This window comes from Seriola lalandi, unplaced genomic scaffold (genome assembly GCF_002814215.2).
Source record: "Seriola lalandi dorsalis isolate HSWRI2012SDOR001 ecotype SW California unplaced genomic scaffold, Sedor1 jcf7180002054181, whole genome shotgun sequence".
NCBI classification, from domain to species: domain Eukaryota; kingdom Metazoa; phylum Chordata; class Actinopteri; order Carangiformes; family Carangidae; genus Seriola; species Seriola lalandi.
In genome coordinates this window covers 642,605-662,329 of record NW_019524734.1, presented here as the reverse complement: position 1 = coordinate 662,329, position 19,725 = coordinate 642,605, and the positions used below count along the sequence as shown (strand labels likewise).

The window sequence follows — 19,725 nt, the reverse complement described above, 5'->3', positions numbered from 1 at the left end:
ACACTTGGATTGGGTTCTCACACGGCGAGGACAGTAGAAGAGATATGAATTTGAGCTGTCAACAGACAAACTGTACCTGTCATATATATATCGATATGTTCCATCATTGTACATGTGATAACAGTGAGGGGTTGAAACAAGGAAAAGGATGCCAGGTAGATAAACCACTTTGTTTTTACTTAAGCAAGCTGAGCACAGAAGAACTGCTGAAAATGACATACAAGGTTTACTGACTGTCAGTGAGAAATTAGTGAAGTAAATTTAAAATCATATCAATTATCATCCTGCTAAGGAGCTCTCAAGAGTACCATCACTGCCCTGTAGAAATCTTGTAAGTCCAGTCGCTGTGGTAACTCGCAGCTGACACTGAACCCACATGTAAAAAACGAAAAAAAACAACAACAAAAAAACCCAAACGGAAACACAAACAAACAAACAAACAAACAAACAAACAAAAAAAAACAGTTTCGTTGACCTGAGACTAAACCGAAACATTGAAAACCTTGTGTTAAAAGCATAATAAAATCAAACAGGTTCTATCAGTTACTTAGATTTTGTCTGATTGGAGATAGAAGGATTTCGCAGAACAATTACAGTATGCAAGTACTGGTGTGCACTGTGAATAGTGAGTCAAAGTTTCACAACATCAAATCAAAACAAGTAACTGCAGAAAGTGTGACTGGCATTTACATGGAAAAGCTACATTACCACGTATTCTGGAGAATGTGTCTGTTGTTCTGTCTTGGTAGAAATACTGAAATATAAAAAGCAACACAGCCTTCGCTGGGAAATCAAACACAAAAACTAAATGTGCTTCTTATCTTAACATTGAATCTCCATATAAGGCATGAGTTTGTTTTTGTTATAAACATTTTTTTGGTCTTTGCACTCGGTTATCTAAAAAGCAATGTGCACTTGTCCACACCTGGGGTTAGATGGAGCATTATTTACAGCGTTTGTATCTGCAGACCTTTTTGTTACCACATCAGAAGATTTCTTAATGATTTTCAGCTCAAAAAAAGAACTCAACATTGAAGATATTTTGCCATTTAGTTTGCTGATGTGTTCACCTTCTTTTGGTATAGACACACCACCAAGGACAGAACATCACTAACAGGCTTCTCACTCAAATGTTAAGCATAGATACTTACAAGTGTTCAAATGCCAGATAAAATGGAAGGCAGGGATTAAAAAGAAATATTCAAAGACAGTAACAGGGTTCAGGATTATCAAATTTTAAACTGTTAAGCATAACATAACAACTCATTCACCACATATATAATATTATCCCATTTTCCCTTTCCCCCGAGAGGCAAAGAAAATAGGCGTAGAAAAGGGGAAATCCTTTTCCGCTGACTCGTTTTTGAAGACCCCCTTAAGAATTCCTCTTTACATATCAAAATCGCCCTCATCTTTGCAAGGTAGAGATCTCAGGTATACTTAATGACATCGGCTCTCAGAGGTTCCAGTTCACAAAACCAGAGTCACTTGGCTTCAACCAGTCGTACAGTTTGCCAATAGCAGGGCAGTAACAGCAAACGTAAGCCTCCGGGCTGGTACAGTAGAGCTTCTGAAAGAGGGTCCAAGCATCAGCTGTTCTCCCGTCAAAAATGACTCTACTCTCTGGTAGCAACTTGTGATAAAAACGTGACACCAGAAAACCAGCCAAGAGCGACCGAAAGAAAAGCCATCAGAGGTGGATGTTCTATAAATCCTGACGATTTGGGTCCATAAAGCCAACACAGCAGGACCTCCCCCTACTCAGTCTAGGGTTGTCCCTGAAGCAGCAACTCCATTTTCCAAGTGCAGTATCACTCCTGAACCTGACTTGTGTGCAAAGCTAGACAGCTAGCTGCACAGCTGGGCCAGCTCAGGTTCAGGAGAAGCATTGGGAAGCTTGGAGTTGAAGATCTGCAGAGAATCCTTGATGCGCGCCACCTCTCCGGCCGACAGCTTGAGCCGGTGGCGCAACAGGCAAGAAAACAGGTCTAGCGGCTGCGGCGCCGGTGGAGACAACCGGTTAATCCGGTCTCTCATCTCCAACAACATCAGGAACGCGGCGTCCTGTGTCCCCTGCGTGTAGGGGTAGTCCAGCTGGAGAATCAGATCCTTGATGCCCTCAGGGTCAAAGTGCATGCTGTATCCAAACACTTTCAGCGTGTTGATCTTCATGTACCCAAGGTTGGACGTCTGGTCATCCAAATCCAACGGCTCATAGAAGAGAGTTTCATTCACTGTTGGATCATCTGTGACAATGCGGCTTCGCAGGTAGATGTGCACTGTTTCAAAGAAGGACTTCCATTTGCTGCCCAGAGACAGTGTCCAGTTGTAGCACTGTGCCGTGACTACGGCGTCCAGTCGAGTTCTCTCCCAGTCGGGGAAGTCGGGCTGAGTCACTGGCATGAACCAGCTCTCTGAGTGACTCCCACCGAAAGGATTCACGTAAACCGCAGGCACGGGCTCCAGTGTTGAATTCTTAGTCGAGCATATCTGGAAAGAAATGCCCATCAGCATGTGGATGAGATTGGACTTATTTTTGTTACTCTTGAGCGTCAGCAACATCCTCTTCCTCCAGGCAGGATTGAACCAACTTCCCAGGCGGACGTCGTTGCTGATGTAGATGGCATGGACCTCTATTCTGCTGTCCAGTCGCTGGAGCAGGTACTTCACCTGAGGAGGGATAAATACGGGTACTTAATGTACTGCATATATACATATGTATAATGTTGTTATATTATGGTGTATTTATACATTTGTTATATTATATATTTTGATTATATTATTTTATAGCCATGCTAACTACTACTATTGTTAGGAAGTTACAGAAGACATTAAACAACCTTTTTATACGAGCAGTACTCATGAAGAGTAAACTGACCTTTATGTGTAACTTTGTGGAATGACCTATTAATGTCATAGAAACATTTTTACTGAACTTTTATGAAAAGGGAATTGACTATAAAAACAGAAGAACCTAATCCTGCAGGTTTTCGTTGGGTGTGCTCATTGTACAGATTTGGCTTTTACTGTTAACTTGTGTGCTTTCTTTTGCGTTCCCAGTATGTTTTGAGTCTGAAACGGGGAAAATTATGACAGAGATAAATAAATATGGTCGTCATATTTCATGTTTGTCTTTGTCAAAGATTGCAGCACTGTAGCAAACTACAATACAATACAGACATTTAGTTTGTCAATTTATGGGGTATTTTTTATGTGCTTTTAATATTAGAGATCTGTTTGTCTCGAGGCACAAAGAAACCAGTATCAGTGTCTCTAACCAGAGCTACTGTATCATTGGTCCACAGAGGTTTAACGACAGTATATGAAACACAGATATGAGAAAGCTATGAGAACCTCAGCATCAGGCATGTCCAAGTCAAAGTTCAGATAGTGGTCCAGGGATGCGGCAATGCTCGGCTGGCAGGAACCAAGATGAAGGAGGTTGCCATGGTGACAGGCTCCACAGCGGGTTGCGTTGTCAATGGCACAGGAGGAGCAGGAGGTGGGGGAGGTGCCCACAATGCAGGGAACGGCTCCCTGGCAGGTGGGCTGCTCCGCAGGGCAGCTGCAGCTCTTCACCTCCTCAGAGAAGGAGCCCAGCACTCCGTGCTCGTTGCAGTACAGCAGAGACTGGGCCCTTCTCAACCAAAACCCAACGGACCTGCAGAGGGGAAAGAGAAAACACGGTGATGTGGTTGTGTATACAGTACAACACAGAAGACGGAGCAGGTAACAACTGTTTTTGGTTTGAACTTTAAAGAGCTCACTGTGTGGTTGGGTGTGGTCAGACGTGAGGCCCTGTACATCACGATTCAGGAAGCTGTTCAGTTACTGTTTAAAGGTCCCATATTGTACAAATGGTAGATTTCCATGTGTAGTGTGATTATAGATCAGGTCTAGCTTCTATATTAATACTGTGAAAGTATCAAAGCCTCAGTCCACAGAGAAATGCACACAGCCTGTATTCAGAAACTGAGCCTTAAAACCAGCCGTCAGGACTTCTGGAACTTTCAATCTACAATCAATACCCCATGACAACAACAAGTGAAAACATAACAGACATGGGCAGATAATGACATTTGCAAAAAGCAGACCCTTGTGGACATGCATACACAGAAACTATGCATTGCCCTTTTATTGTGAAATGATTGTGTGTGAACTGTGACTGCCTAACTTTGACTGTCGCAAAAGCTAAAGTGGCTGTGTAGCAGCGTATGGGACTGGGTCATGTGATATCAACTGTCTTTTGAAATAATCCCATTTATAATCTGTCTGATCATCAGTGGCCATCAGGTCACCTGGGACATTTTCAGTGCACAAAGTGGAGCGGTGGCTCAGTGTGGAAAGAAATAAAAAAAACATCAATGAGAGACAAAGAGAGACATCACGAGAGAGAGAGAGAGAGAGAGAGAGAGAGAGAGAGAGAGAAAGAAGGAAAGATACAGATAGTACTGTGTCATGTTCAGCCCAGCAGAGCAGGCTGTGGTCCACTGTGGTTCTGTGTGCCTGTGTCATCTCCCTCACATCTGTCTCCCTCCCTCCCTCTCCCCTTGCTGGTGACCACAGTGTGTGTGCTGGTGCAACCCTCAGCTGTGACCGGCTCAGCAGCTAGAGAGGAGGACTAGCGGAGCCGGGGTAACGTGGCTCGCTGTACTGTGTTATTAAGCTGTAACCGGCTGCAGCTGAGGATGACTGAGACTGTCTGTAGCCATGACTTCAGCTGTCACTGTGATTGTGGTCGTTTGGATTATGGCTGTGACACGTTAGTTTATAATGGGTGTGACACTAACGACAGTACATGCGGGATTCGTGTGCGTGCTGGATAAGTGTATTGAAGCTACGGTATTCCTGAACTGGAGTTTTCCTGAATTCCTGTGGTGTCTTGGCAAACACATCTGTCACATCCCATTCGTCCAACGGGTTCAAATCTCACGCGGTTTGATGGTGATTTCTCAGCAAATGATAATAGAAGCAGTAAAATCAGTTACTGATAATGATTCACTACTTGAAACTTAGTATATGTTAGTGAAACACTCTGTATTAGATCAGATACATCAATACACTGACAAATCTTCCCGATTAATGCTGAATCAACTGAGAGGCACAAAACTAATTACATACTAATTAGTTACACATTATCACACTGAGTTTTTTTACATTGATTTATGCCCATATATGTAAAATGTATGTCTCACTAACAGGCAAAACATATATGTTTATGTATGTCAAAATATACCAAAAAGTTGTGTTTGTTTACTGCAGATTATAAATGCTTTTATATTTGAGATATGGATATTGTTCGTCATTAATTTTAAGGATACATGCACAAGAAAATGAGAGGATTTTCCCAGTGACTCTAAAGTAATGGAAAAGGGATCATGCAGTGAAATGCAGTGAAAGATTACTAATTGTTTCTGAGTATGATGCACGACTTTTACTTCTGGGGAAGGGGCAGAAATAATGTCTCAAATAACATTTCAGTAATTGGAAATTAACGAGTCGTTATTATTTTTGTGTCGCTCAGCAGCTGATTCAGAGTTAATCGGGTTAAACTAAGGAATTGCTGTGGTGTGTCAATTCACAGGCGTCCACGAAGTTACACATAACAACATTCAATTAATCGTTTCTTTCAATCTTAGCTCCTGATTTTTGTGGTGTATTTAAAATGCTTAAATTAAAAACAAATACAACAAAGAAATAAAGCGAATAACAAAATGATGAGACGCATCCTCCACAGCAGAATGAACTACAATTACCACGTCATGGTTGTACGCCTCCACCAACAGGCCGAGTTACTGAGCTACAGAACTGAATAATGGCCAAAAAAGTGTTTTTGCAGAACATTATGATGTCACAGTGAAGTTGACCTTTGACCTTTTCGGTTATAAAATATCATCACTTCATTTTATCCTTTGAGACATTTGAGTTGAACTGTGTCAAATTAGCATATTAATCATTTATGGCCAAAAACGTGATTGTGAGGTTGCGGTGACCTTTGACCTTTGTCCACCAAAATCTATTCATCAATCATTTCATCCTTGAGTTCTGGGTTGTGTCCACTACTCACCTGCACAGAAGCGCAATGCATGATGGTATATATTGCTTGGTTAGTGACCACCTTACTGAGTCCACTATATAGCATATAATAATTCTCACTATACATTCGGACGAGGCGACAAAATGGCGGACGAACCACAGCACATAGTGGACTACGTAGAGAGTAGCGAGTGGAGGCATAAAAACAATCAACCGTCCAGACAGCTCGGGGTTGGAACACACTGGGCGGAGCTTATCATCGGCGGCACGATGACAGCCGTGACAGACGGACTTTCACATTAAAAACGGTTTCCTCTGGGATGTGGATCGAACGTTCAGTCACATTTGTGATTGACCGTCTGCGGTTTGAAGCATCGGACTCCGCTGCAGCCGCCTGTACAATCAGACTCTCAGAGGGATGATCCTGGCAGAATCCTCAGTGTTGACAGACCATGGCTTCCACATCCGAGTTGTAATTGGACAGTCGATCATGTTCCATTTTGACAGGGGACAACGCGCCTCCATTTCAAAACACACTTCTTCGTGAAAACTGACCGTGCTTTGCATTTAGTATTGGCAAGATCAGTGCAGTTCTGCCGGACAACACTGAAGACACCTCTTCATTTTTCTGTTGTGATTTGATTTTAATGTGGCATGGACAATTCATCTCCTCTTAACATATGTTTTTCTCTTTTAATTCTGTCACAGTGAACGCCGGCATGAAATGGAAATATACAATATACACCATATATGTTGTGTTTCACTTTGTATCTTTGTTTGATTGGCTTTTGTCTCGGCATTGGAAATCTTCCACAGATTTCATTCCTTGGTAACAACTCCAATAACTCTGTACCTTACTGATGGGTGTTACTGCTAATGCTTTTTTCCATTTTATGCCTCATGTGCTACTTCTGTTATTTCATTCCCCGTTTAACTTAAAGAGGTGACAAAATCTCTCCTTTGAAAGTACTCAGAGTTAAAAAAGTTAAGTTTAAGGAGGAGTATTCAAAGACAAATTTTTTTTCCAGATGAGTGCCTTACCCACAAAACAAGCCTGTTTATTTCATATGCATCCCATCTTCACAGGTGAAAATGGGATTCACAGTCTGCTTCATATTACTTATAAATGGGATTATTTATCTTCGGCAATTTGACACCTCTTTTTTTTTATAGAAGGGTGGCTGTTTGGTTCGACTGCAATACAGATGAAAATGCAGAAATACATAAATTACCATCCACTTCGGTGCGGTAACAGTAGCAACAACTTCAGACTGAAAATTGGCTCTGCAGAGATTCTATCCTCAGGCGAAGTTCAGGAAATCTCACACAACATTGCCCAAATGCTCCGACAATTCCCTCCCCCCAGGCCTATGTAAATAGACAAAAATGAATGATGATAAAACAAATGGATTTGTGCAGAAGGAAATTGGGAGGTTTTGCGGCTGAGCAGCGCCTGATAACTTGCAGTTGCTCGTATGAAGGGGTTAAGACTCTGAGTGGCAGGGTTGCGTGTGTGTGTGTGTGTGTGTGTGTGTCTGTGTGTGTGTGTGTGTGTGTGTGTGTGTGTCGGGGTGGGGTAGGGGGAGGCATAGAGACCAATGGGACACAAAGGTAATGGAGGTAGAGAAATACACCAAGGCAGAGAAGCAAGAAGTGGGGGTGGAGTGATGGGAGGGGAAGAGGACTGTCAGGGAAGTTGAAATCGTCTGTAAAAAAGTGCAGAGCTGTCAGTCGAGGAAAGGACTTGATTACAGCGTGCCACAAAACCACGTAGCTCGTCCCACAACTGGTAACAAGACCCCCCCCCCTCCCATACCCATCACATCTCTCTCCTGTTCACCATCGCTCTTACTCAGCTTCCCTCCCTCCCTTCACACCTGCTTCTCAACACGAGTCAGCTGAGCATCCATTTGGAAAACAATGGATGAATTTAGCTAAATTATCCACCACGTTATTTTAATATAGATGAAAGTGAGGGCAACCATGATGTTGTTTATTTATTATAATCACAAGGTAATCTATAAACTGATGGATACTTACAGTTAGCAGTTTGGATTATATTTTTACTGTTGGTCATGATTTTCTGCTTGTGTTTCTTGTCCTGTCAGACTTATTCTAAGCAATCACTTCAGTGAATATGGTGTCTCAGATAGAACAAATGGCCCTCTGAAAAAATGTATCTAGAGTTGTGCTAAAAATTGGAAACTGGACGTGTAAAACTTACTTCCTGTGAGCCACGGGAAATTTGTAAGCAAGACAGGTTTCTAATTCCATACTTTAATTTGTTACTGTTTAAGTCAAAAATTATATGTATTTGGACCTTTATTCACATTTATACTGGAATTCAGTGTATCTACTTACAGTTTCTCTTGGTTTCCACTTCAGCATTAAATTATGTATTTAATGCCATCCACGCTCAGTGCTCATACATATATCTATAGGTTTAGCTGCCCGCAACATATCTTAGTTCAAAAATGTAACTGAATTAATCAAATAACATAAGATTTGTATTTGAACCTCCAAAAAAAGGAAAAATGTCTAAATAAAGTTTGAAGTATTGAATCGTATTGGGCCATGTGTATATAAGGAGACGAGGGGCTCATGAATGTGAGTTTGGTTTTATGTTTCTATGAGCAAAAAGGGGGGAAATCTGAAAAGCTCCCTAGGAACATTAGCATGCACAGATGATCCCCAACTTCTGCTCGTCAGCTTCCTGTTTTCTGTCATGTAAACACACCAGTGTCACGTCTCGTCAGTTAAGTCTTAACGTCTTCTTCCCTCGTGTTTCCCTTTGTGCTTGTGTTTGCAGGGCACAGCTACAGTATCGAGTAGTGCTGCTCGTACTCTGTCATAATGCACAGCAGTTTTACACAGTAACGCATATTTACTGCTGTATAATCTGTTGACAGCAAGAAACAAGTCAAATCTGTATGTATGACTATTTGGGGATTTTTTCTAAATTCAAAGCTGAGCTCTTTCCAGACACATAGCTATGAGTTTTCCTAGGGTGCCCCACTTGTGGTAAAGTGTTCGAGAGCCTGCAGAAGCTGTGGTGAATCAGACACCTAAACTCCCAGTAATGACAAATCATGACTCCCTTCATTCAGTTTGCTTTGTGTCAGCGTGTCCCAGTGGGCTACCTGTCTCGGGGCAGACTGATGCGAGGCTGGTTGGGGCAGCGTTTACTCAGGGTGAACAGTTTCCTGACGATCTTCTGGGCTTTTCCCAGGACCAGGGCAGTGCTGGACTCCAGCTGGGTGTAGCGCTTCTGGAGGGACAAGTCGGCTGACCAGAACTTGGCAATCGTGGACACATTCAAGAACCGGTCAGTGGGCAAGCGCTTCATGAAGGCTTTGAATTCATCTGCGGGGAGTTTAACAGAGAGATGGAGAGAGGGAGAGGGAGAGAGGTGGAGAAAGAGAAGAAAAAAAACACTGTTAGATGCTCTGAAGTAATTTATATGTTAACAATGCCCTTTTTGAGCACGGCAAACCCATTCACCACATGCTATTTTATCCCTAGTGGCATTCGTAGATAATGACTGAGGAACTGGGGGGAGTTTCATGTGTAATTAGAATACAAAAAAAGCTGTTATGTTCTAATGAATTGCCATTACAAAGTAAACACCTGCACTTCAATCTGCAGTTAGACTCATTCACCTCACCATTACAAGCTCATCATATTCACGGCAGCAGCATTTGCAACATTTGGAAACACTATTATTTAGAAACACCAGTCATCCGGTGATTGACAATATGGTGTCACATACAGATGGGCATTTTCATTAAAGCTGTAATTCTTTCTTCAAAAGACCAAACAACGGAGAAAAACCCATAATCACAAGTTGAATAGACGAGCGAATGAATGAGAGCGTGTGGTGAAACGCTCCAGAGCCTTAAAACAGGTGATGGATATAATTCACACCAGATTCTGCAGCTGTCATAGCAAGTTTGTGTCAAAACCAAACAGACACAGAAAGGAAGGTTTGATGTGAATAGATTTGTGATTTCATCATTTCATTTCATGCCAACCTAACATCACCTCTGCCACTTCCAACAACATATTAAAATCATCAAAGCCTCTGAATCATTGGGATTTTGAAAGACTCGTGTAATGGCGGAGAGCATGGACATAAAGTGAAGTGATTTCAACATAGAAACAAAAAGAAACACTTTAATGATCTATTGAAAACAAAAACACATTTTCATCCCCTTGACCTACATGAATACCATATTATCTAAATGTGTTTTTTTTTTTAGAGGTGATAGCCAGCTGAAATCTTACTGTTGTTGAAACACAGGTTTGCATGTTGTGGTTAGAGCCATAAAACGCCCCAGTAATTGATAACCTTTATGCAAAATGAATAATAAAAGGTTCACTCTAGCAGTTTAGTATTTCACTTCCATAGAGAAGACTCACATGAGATAAAGGAAAACAGAGTCAAAAATCTCATATAATATCGTTTAAACTGTAATTATGGAAAAACTGTTCAGGTCAGCCTCATTTGGCTTTTCCTGTCCATCTCCTTCAGACTCTCAGTTTGGTAATGCAGGAATGTACTGCTGCACTTATCCAATGATTACGGTCGATCCGGTTAAGTTATAATAAGTAGAGTTGGTGCAACTGTGCAACAAAGTTGAACTAGGCTGTGGCAAAGGTTGTAGCAGTAAAGAAAAACCCTGAGTGTGTTGAACTGAGCAAGTATGTTTTATTAATGAATGACTTCACCTTTTCATTTGTGAGAGGAGGATTGTGTTGTGTCTGTATTTTGCTGACAGCATCTTGTTCATGCACTTTCCTGTCCTGTGTTTCTGGTTGAAACACAATGAACATCAACAAGAGAAAGGCACTTAAGGATAATCTAAAAAAAAAAAAGAATGAATAAAAAATCAATGCATGGTTATTGTTTTGGCACTTAGCAGCTTTAGCTTTTATTACAAGTGAAAACTCTTTGCTCTTTGCTATTCAGAAGAAAATTTTAGCACCTTCGTCAGAACAGCTCCTAGACACGTGGACATCTACTACCCCCGCCAAGATGAAGAGAGAAATGAAAATAAAACGGTTGTGATTTCAAATGTGTGAGTGTGTGATTCACCAAAAAAAAAAATAAAAGAGTAAATTACACTGAGACTAATGTTGGCACAAAAGACGTGTACACTGTGCCTGGTTTGCCAAGAGTGTTATGTTGTTAAGATCATTTTGCTTCCATTATGAACCAGTGGGCAAATATCATGCCAGTGTGAAGCCTCTGGGAAAGTTGAACCTATTATTTCTTTTTCTCCCGAAACCCAGCTAAGTGAGACCTTCTAGGATTGTTGGTCTGCTGGAGAATCATATTCCCATGTGCTGTTGTTGGCAGGGAGACAGCGAGGAAATCTGCAGCCAAGCCGACCTGAGCTGGGCCCAACTGACGAGACTCAAGCCTATTACAGTGCTCAGTGATCCCAGATGACACAATGGTCTGTCTCTCTCCAGCCTTCTCTTTGTGTATGTCTGATCTCTCTCTTCTGGACTAGCGAGTCGGGGGTTGTCTCGTTCCCTCTCAAGAGTTTTCTGTCTCTGTGTGTTCCTGTCTGTTTCTGCATCTCTTGTTCCTCCCTCATGTCTTTCTGTAGCGGCTCTTCCTCTCTGTACTGACATGAGGCTAAATGAGTAGGGCAACGTTAACTTTGTTATTACTGTTTACTGGGTCTGTTTTTTAGTGCTTGTTTGATTTCACCTCTACTGATCTTCACAAAGCATTAAAAGCTACACTGAGATGAATTTGCAAAAGTTAATTGTTTGAAGGACAAAAAAAGATACAGGATACAAGTGTGCTGCATATACTTTTGCTTCACCTGAAGAAAAAGAAAGATGTCTTTTCTGTGTTCTTAGAGACATGCTTTAAAGGGGCTATTTGTACGTTTTATCTTCCACCGAACGCGGTTTCTTAACGGGAGTGGGTGGCGGCGATTGTCGCTTGACAAGAGCTTTGGTCATCCTTGCGTTTACAAGACAAGAGGTTATAATACGTCCTCTGAGCAGCGCTACGTCTTCAGGTCAGATTGGAGGCTACAGTGAGTTGCTATCGGAAAGTGACGAGGCAGGCCGGGGCTAGCTGGTTAGCATGCTAACTTCAGTAGAGGAAAAGACGTGATAGAGACAAGAGCTCCGGAGACAGGAATGAAATTTGATGCTGAACTCTGCTGAAGTAAACAGTTGTTGATGCTAATGTTAGCTATGTAGCAATAGCAAAACTTAAAAAACAAACAAAAAACAAAAACTACTTTAGGTTCAGGAAAATACGGAGGTTTGAGTTAAAATAAGTACTTCCTTAAGATTAGACAATCTTTGTTGTCATGGTTACAATAACAAACACATGGTTAACTTTGTCCGACGATCATGGATAACAGAAACAACATAAAGACCTATTGTCACATGGGAATCGAACACCGCTCTCCTGTGTCTCCTGTGTTTTGTTGACCCATCCATCCACCACAACCTCCTCCTGACATAGAATTTGTCTCTCTTTACACTACGTCACCCACATTTTTCCATTTGCTCCTGTCATAATAACTACGACCACCAGATGTCGCCTAGCAACAAAACGTAACTATAGGTCATAATGACCTGCTGCACAGACGGGACAGTACACACATACACACACATGAACAGGACAAACTACAATAACTCACTTCCTGTTGTCTTCATGCACCTGTCCCTTTCACCTCACATGCTGTGCTTTGCTCCGACACTCTATTCCAGTTATATAATGCTTAAATAAAGTGAATCATTTAAACAAAACAAAAAAAAAAAAGGTGTTTTTAATGCTGCACCATTACATAAAATGGAAATGGAAATTACATGTACGATAAAGTTTGGTACATTTGGAAATTGCTTAGAACAATTGCTACAATTTCGGATGATGGGAACAGACTCGAGCATCATTTTGAAAAGCTACACATAAAATCACTCGGTAATAAGCTGATGAGCTCACGGCCAAAAACCAGAGATTTTGTTGCTCTTTTATGTAAATAGCAAAATACAAGCTGTTATCCACAGCTACTGTTGTTGATGACACCCGACAGCCAGCGCTTGTCAATTCTGTTTTGAAGGTAGATGTAATTTCCTGCAGTGAGTTTCACTATGACCATTAGCCTCCCTCCGTCTGACCAGCACCTTTCTTCATCTCTCTCTCCCCTTTCCTTCCATTTGTAACTAAGTCACACACATTGGTCTTCATTCCTCATCCACCCCACCGCCTCCCTTTGTGTTTCTTTTATCCTTATTTTTCTGTTTTCTCCCAGTCTTGCTCTTTCAATCTGTCGTCAACACTCTTTAAGCATCACTTCATCCTGGCCTCTGTCTCTCTCTCTCTCTCTCCCTTCTCCCACACTCATGGCAGTAATCATTAGCACTGCCATCATGCTGGAGGAATTTGTCTGTCTGTTTTCCTCCCTCTTTCTGACATTTATGACTCCATGTCCCAAATTTATGGACAATTTGGCTCACTCAAAATCTCTGCGATAAAGAGGCTGGAGGGGGGGGGGGTCGTTTCCACGATGGCTGGCCACGCAGCCCTGAAATCTCCATCTCTGGGCCGAGTTAGTGATTCATGTCATCATCAAGCGGAGACGACAGTTAAGTGACTGGCTGGCTGAGGCCTGTTCATTTAACTCCCTACAACGACATGGGTTATTAAAAAGCCAGAGCCAGGATCTGAAGAGCCCAAACAGAACAATGCTGTTTAGAGTCAAGTTCACTTAAAGTGTTCACTGCCTCCTGGTTTTAGACAAACCAGTGGTGCGGCTCGAGGGATGACAACGTCAGTCAGTATCCAAATACCGAATGGATCGCTGCTAAATTTTGATCGGACATTCATTGACCCCAGAGGAGCAATCCTACCGACTTTCCTCTGACTTTTCCTCTAGTGCCAATGAGGCTGACATTTGTGGTTTTGTGGATCGTATGGATTCCCATACGATTTTGTCTAGACATGTCCCGCAAAGAATGAAGTGTATAACCTAACTTTTAATCCAGAGGTCATAAATTCAATCTCTCCACTACTTTGGTTTGTGACCAAATACCTTCAAACACTTTCCAATAGTCTCAGACTTTAGGACTGACCGGTGTGTTGAGGAAAACAAGAGAAAGAAACTTGAGGAATTCTTTAAACACAACAACACTACAATATCATTTTATTTTTAATTTATGCATTAAGCAAAAAAAATCAAAAAAAAGAAATACAATTTCTATTTTTATTTTTACTTTTGAATCTTTTTTCAGTTTGTTTTTTTAACCTTCAGTTGCCAATGATCTACGCAGTATAACGGCACTGATAACTGCCATGTTGTAAATGCATTGTTAGATAAATGTAAAAATAATTCTAGCACACTAATCTGCTAAACCACGCCTTTGCTTATTGTAACCATGACAACAAAGGTCCCCCTAACCTGCTTGTGCTTAAACTTAATGAAACCTTAACCATAGCAGAAGTTGGTATGGACTGAATGCATGAATCTGTGTTAACCCTGTTGAAATAACCTTCATCTTCCTTTGTGGAGATATTCAAGTGTGCATCTTTGCATCTTTCATTATTAAATCATGTTATAGAAGCAATCATTTAATTTATTCTTTAGTTTATAAATTGCACTGCTCTCTGTCAATCTGACATTATCTCCAACTGTTAGTTTTCCTTTGCATTTAAGTTCCATATAGGCTGATTCTGTGATGCTGTGTATAATTAAAATATTCTGTCAAACGCGTGAACATGAATCACTTCTCACCCTTGTATATACTCACTGCCACAGCATCTCTGTCACAGCTGGAATTACAACTGATGGGTTTACAACTACCTGTCACATACAGCAGTGAATACTAGTGTCTGGAACATTTCTTTTCCTTTCCTCAAGATGCTTCTTGCCTGTGCAGCGCCTCTGTCTGTCACTTACATCTTAGCGAAGATCCTCTTTATTAAATCCCACATGATTTCCCGCAACAACAACTTCAATAATCATCCCTCTTCCTCTGTACCTTAAATTCAGTCGCTATCATGACAGACAATGGATGTCTGCAGGCGAATGCAGCTGCAGCACCCCCCCCCCCCCCCCCCCCCCCCCCATCCTTTTATTCTGCCGGCTGAGAGAGATGGAGTGGAAAACAGAGGGTCCAGAGCTGTCGAGTAAGCTGCTATCTCCATCACTTCAAAGTGTCTGTAGCACATTAAAGGCGCCATCCAACATACGCTGTTGAAACTGCTCACACCACAGTTAGCAGGGAGGATTTAATGGTTGGCAGTCTCTATGAATCTTCTGCATTAAAAACTGGACTTGCTGTGCTTTTTGAAGTAAGGTCGTTAACTGCTCAGTGACGACACTGAGAAGGCCGGCTCAAGCCCCGCCCACCTGAACCCATCATCCAATCTTGCAGGATTTGGTTTCTCTGACTGTTTTCCTGCTATACCTTTATTCTATCACTCACAGTCACCGACCCATTGTTGCCAGAGCGAAGTCTGAGGGAGGAGATTTTTTATATTTAAAACCACAAATATATCTTCTTATGGATCAAAACTTCAAATAAAAACACCATAAAAGTAAGATATGGGACCTTTAATCCTAATCTTAGTTAATGCTGATTTTGAACCATAACGTGTATTATGTATTATGCAAAACTTAAGCTTCATTTCACTGTCCGTGATGTTATAGCTTTCTGATACATAACCCGCAAGCAGCAATAAAAAGCTTATAATGTCTACTGTCACATTTGTGGCTATAAATCCTGTCAAAAAAAAAAAAAAAGGATCAGGTAGAGAGGGAAAGGGTAGGAAATTGGTCTTCGCAAGTGATTCATTACGATACACTCTAATTACATTTGCTTCTTAATAAAGTAAGGCTTTTGTTTTCCGATTAGCCCATAATCCCCTAAAGGCTTGCAGTTGTTCCAGACACATCTTCCATAAGCAGTTTGAAAATCCTTCAAGAGGACGAGACTGCATCTGCGTACTTAACTTCAGCTGAACTCACAAATGCATAAGCAACTTTACACTCAACTATCTATAATTAACAGAGTAATTAAAGTTGCATTTATCTCCACATATAAAAAGGGGAGGCTTTGGGAGTCTTACAAAAACACATTACAGCTTTGCTTATTCATGTACAGTTGAAAAAAAGAATGTGATTTTTATTTGTGATCCTCGCACAGTTGAATTCAGTCACTCATATTACAGGAAGTGGCTTCTGTAGGAACTCAAAAGAAATCTTTTTGTTAATATTTTTCAACTAATAAAGTCTAATGTAATTCTCTCGTTAATTGAACTTCTTTTATAGTTTTTTAAATGTAAAATACAGCTGTACATAAAGTGCTGACCTGAATTTTAGTATCATATTTTTGCCCTGAAAGGAAAAACACGGCCAGTGCATTCACACAGAGAACATTAATGGAAGTTGATAGGGCTGTTGGATCCACAGTAACCTAGATCATATATAACAAATATGTCTAACATGCAGTCGTATTGATACATGTGTCAGTATTCTCGCCACTTGTTTTCGTTTAAAAGAACATATTGATTGAACTAGTTTGTAGCTTGTTCTTGGTTTGCATCACATCTAAAAGATGATTTAGTCAACACCATTCTGCGTTGACTAAATATCGATTTGCTTTAAACTTTTGTCCATTTTTTTTTCTTTTGATGTTTATGTTTTTGATCTGAGAACGCTCCTGATTCAGCTGCATATCGCTACTCTGTAAAAACATCACGCAGGAATTTAGTGGAACCAACTGATCTTTTCTAATTAACTTCAGTCGAGTTGCATTGTGGGTAGGCAAGGAAAAAGAATGTGTCTATGTCTAGTGCTGCAGCAGTTTTGATCTTCTTTTCTTTTTTTTTAACTGTCCATCATGTGTCCGACAGTGTTGTAGGAGACACTTATGCAAACAGCAACATACACAGCCACTGACAATGGAAAAAAGAAAAAAATTCTTGTCACCAGGATATGATTTCACTCATTCACTGTGCAGATGAGTCCCGATGAGTGGACAGGACACCATGTACTAACAGCTCTCATTCAAATTCTTCAGCTGAACCACGAAGTCCAACGGACAGACGCACCTCCCTCCATGTCAGTAGAGCTGCTGCAGGGGGGAGGGTCCGGTTCTTTCTAAGCTGAGGACTTGTAACTCTGTGCTGCTAAAAACCCCACAAAAGACAACATTGCACCGGCATGGCATGAGCTGAATGAAGCCCGACACACCGACAAATCCAAACACAGTGACAACATTTACATTTAACATCTCAAACACGTTGTAAGTCAGAAATGGTGCGGCATTTCTGTTTGGGGGAAGCAATATGAGCAAAAGGGACAACACGTCAGGGAAGAAATACCGACAGGTGGCTGCGCTTATTGGACTCTTGTGATTGTAACGTGAAAATAAAAACGTCTGGGTGTCGTACCTTCAGCCTTTCCACCAAGTCGTAAAGAAGATCAATCTCAATTAGAAGCACCGTTTTCCTTCTCGTTCAAGGTTTGGTGAGGAGCCTACAGCTCCTTTGTGTTTTGATGTATAGGGCCGAGAGACTGAGAAATATAAAAACAGTTTCAGCCACACAGAGAGGAGGTGTGAAATGACACCAGCCAGTGCGACGCCTTCGTGGGTTTAGATTCCACCGAGAGGCTGAATATGGCTCGTCTTCGTTGAGGAATGACTGATTTGTATACTTGTTACATGCATTATGCAACTTGCAATCGCAGACAAGAGCTGCGGTTCCTCTAAAATGTCACCAGGTTAACACTGCTAACACACTGAGCACGAAGCTTTCCCAGACGGACAGACTGCGTACACAGAACATCAAATATCTACATTGTACGGTGGCCCTGAGAGCTCAACGCAAAACTGCAAATACTTCGCAGTCATCACATATAATACAGTAAATATAAATAATATAGACGGCAAAAAACCAAAGCCAACGGTCTATGTATTAAGTAGTGACTGAATATCCCCAGTCTGCCCAGTAACTGTAATGTAATCGTTTACACTGCTCATTACTGAAAAGAGTAATCACATTATTATCACAGTATTACTCTATGTGTTATTGTCCAACACTAGTCTCAAATGGCTGGAAGAAGCCATTAGAAGATGGTAAACTGTGGCCATAAAGGGATGAACATGTTGAGGAACAATGCTCGGACTGTGGCATTAAAGCAATGGTTGATTGGTATCAAGGGGGCACAAAGTGAGTCAAGAAAACATTCCCCACACCGCTACACCGCCACCACCAGCCCGGGCTGCTGACACAGGGCGGGGTGGGTCCTTTGGATCCAGAGTCATCAGACCAGGCCTCAGATTTTTTTTGTTCTTGGCTGACAGGAGTGGAACTTGACACGATCTTCTGCCGCTGCGGCTCTTCAGCCGGACGTGTTGTGCATCCTGAGATCTGAGTTATCGCAGCCGTTCTGTCAAGCTCCAACCGGTCTGGCCATTCTCCTCTGACGCGTCCGCAGAACCCAACATCATATATTCTCTTTGGATGGCGTTGTATTGCGGGTTGTCTGTAGCCTTGAGGTTGCTTGGTTATCGTGCGTGCTTAGTTGGCCCACTTCAACGTACAGGAGTTTCACTGTAATGTGCGTCAGTAGTCTGAGTCATCTGTCCGGCAGCTAAGAAGTGTGAGTATGTGACTTTTACTTTTATAATCAGTCAAATATTCCCGACGTTAGATTTCTCTCTGTGTGATTATTCAGTCTGGAATCGAGGCTGTAATCGCTGCCAAAGATGCTTCAGTGCTGTGGAAAGATCAGCGTGATATTTAAATTTTTCCTTTTTAATACATTAAAATATTAATGTTAAAATTCTGCTGTTGCTTCGTCATTATGGAGTATTGAGTGTAGACTGATGAGAGGGAAAATGAATATTAGCACAAGTTGCATTTTTTAAATCAATTCATTTCTTATATTAGCCTTTGATCGTGTTCTGACCCGCCATCTAATCGATTTGAAGAAAAAATAAAAATAAACTGGCCTGAGGGCAAAACAAACCGACCCCTCCTGTATTTAATATCTCTCTTAGTGTTTCCTGACACAGTGGTGCCTCTTCCACTTATTATGAGAAAACTCATGGCAAAATATAATGTGACAATACATTCATGCCAGTGTTTTCAGTCAGACAGCCACGGGGAATCCTGTTGTCTTCTTCCCGTCCGCTTCAGTAAAATGCTCTTCCTCCTCGGCGTGGAGCTGTTTTATCCTCCGGATCAAACTCGGCCTCCTCTAGCTGAAACAAACACCTCGGGAGGCCGGAGCTCCTTTAGCATAGCTGTTTGAAGATGAACTACCTCTCTGACTCCCGCTGCGAGATCAGAAATGGATAATGGATTTGGTTGAACGCAAGAGGGGGGGGCGAGGGGGGCGGTCATTTATATCCAGCGAGCTATTTTCAACCCGCTCCCACCTGAGGGGCAACTTCTCACTCATTTTTCTTTCCTTCTTTCTTTTTCTCCTGTTTATCTGCGGAGGCCTGACAGAACACATACGCTCTCTTCTCCGGCGATCTTCTGCTTCACACCTGCGCGGTTACACACACATCTGGGAGCTGTCCGGGAAAAAGCGCGGCCTCGCATTGGACGGCTGCTGGGAGCTGCCCAGTAAAACACGGTTCCCTGTCAGCGGGTGACGGCTGCTCAAGGACGCTAAAGAACAGGAGAACATTACTGGTCCA

The 19,725-nt window shown here is 41.7% G+C and overlaps 1 protein-coding gene across 2 annotated transcripts in view; it reads right to left on the bottom strand.

Annotated features, from left to right (window-relative positions):
• Positions 1–156: 156 nt before the first annotated feature.
• brinp2 (bone morphogenetic protein/retinoic acid inducible neural-specific 2) overlaps positions 157–19,725 on the bottom strand; it is a 196,674-nt gene continuing 177,105 nt past the window's right edge. For both annotated transcript variants that reach the window (XM_087173332.1, XM_087173333.1), the window contains exons 7-9: positions 9,177–9,399; positions 3,355–3,661; positions 157–2,670 (exon numbers count right to left, since the gene is read on the bottom strand). In XM_087173332.1, coding sequence (XP_087029458.1) covers positions 1,849–2,670; positions 3,355–3,661; positions 9,177–9,399 — 1,352 coding nt within the window. In that variant the 3' untranslated portion in view covers positions 157–1,848. The remainder of the gene's footprint in view (positions 2,671–3,354; positions 3,662–9,176; positions 9,400–19,725) is intronic.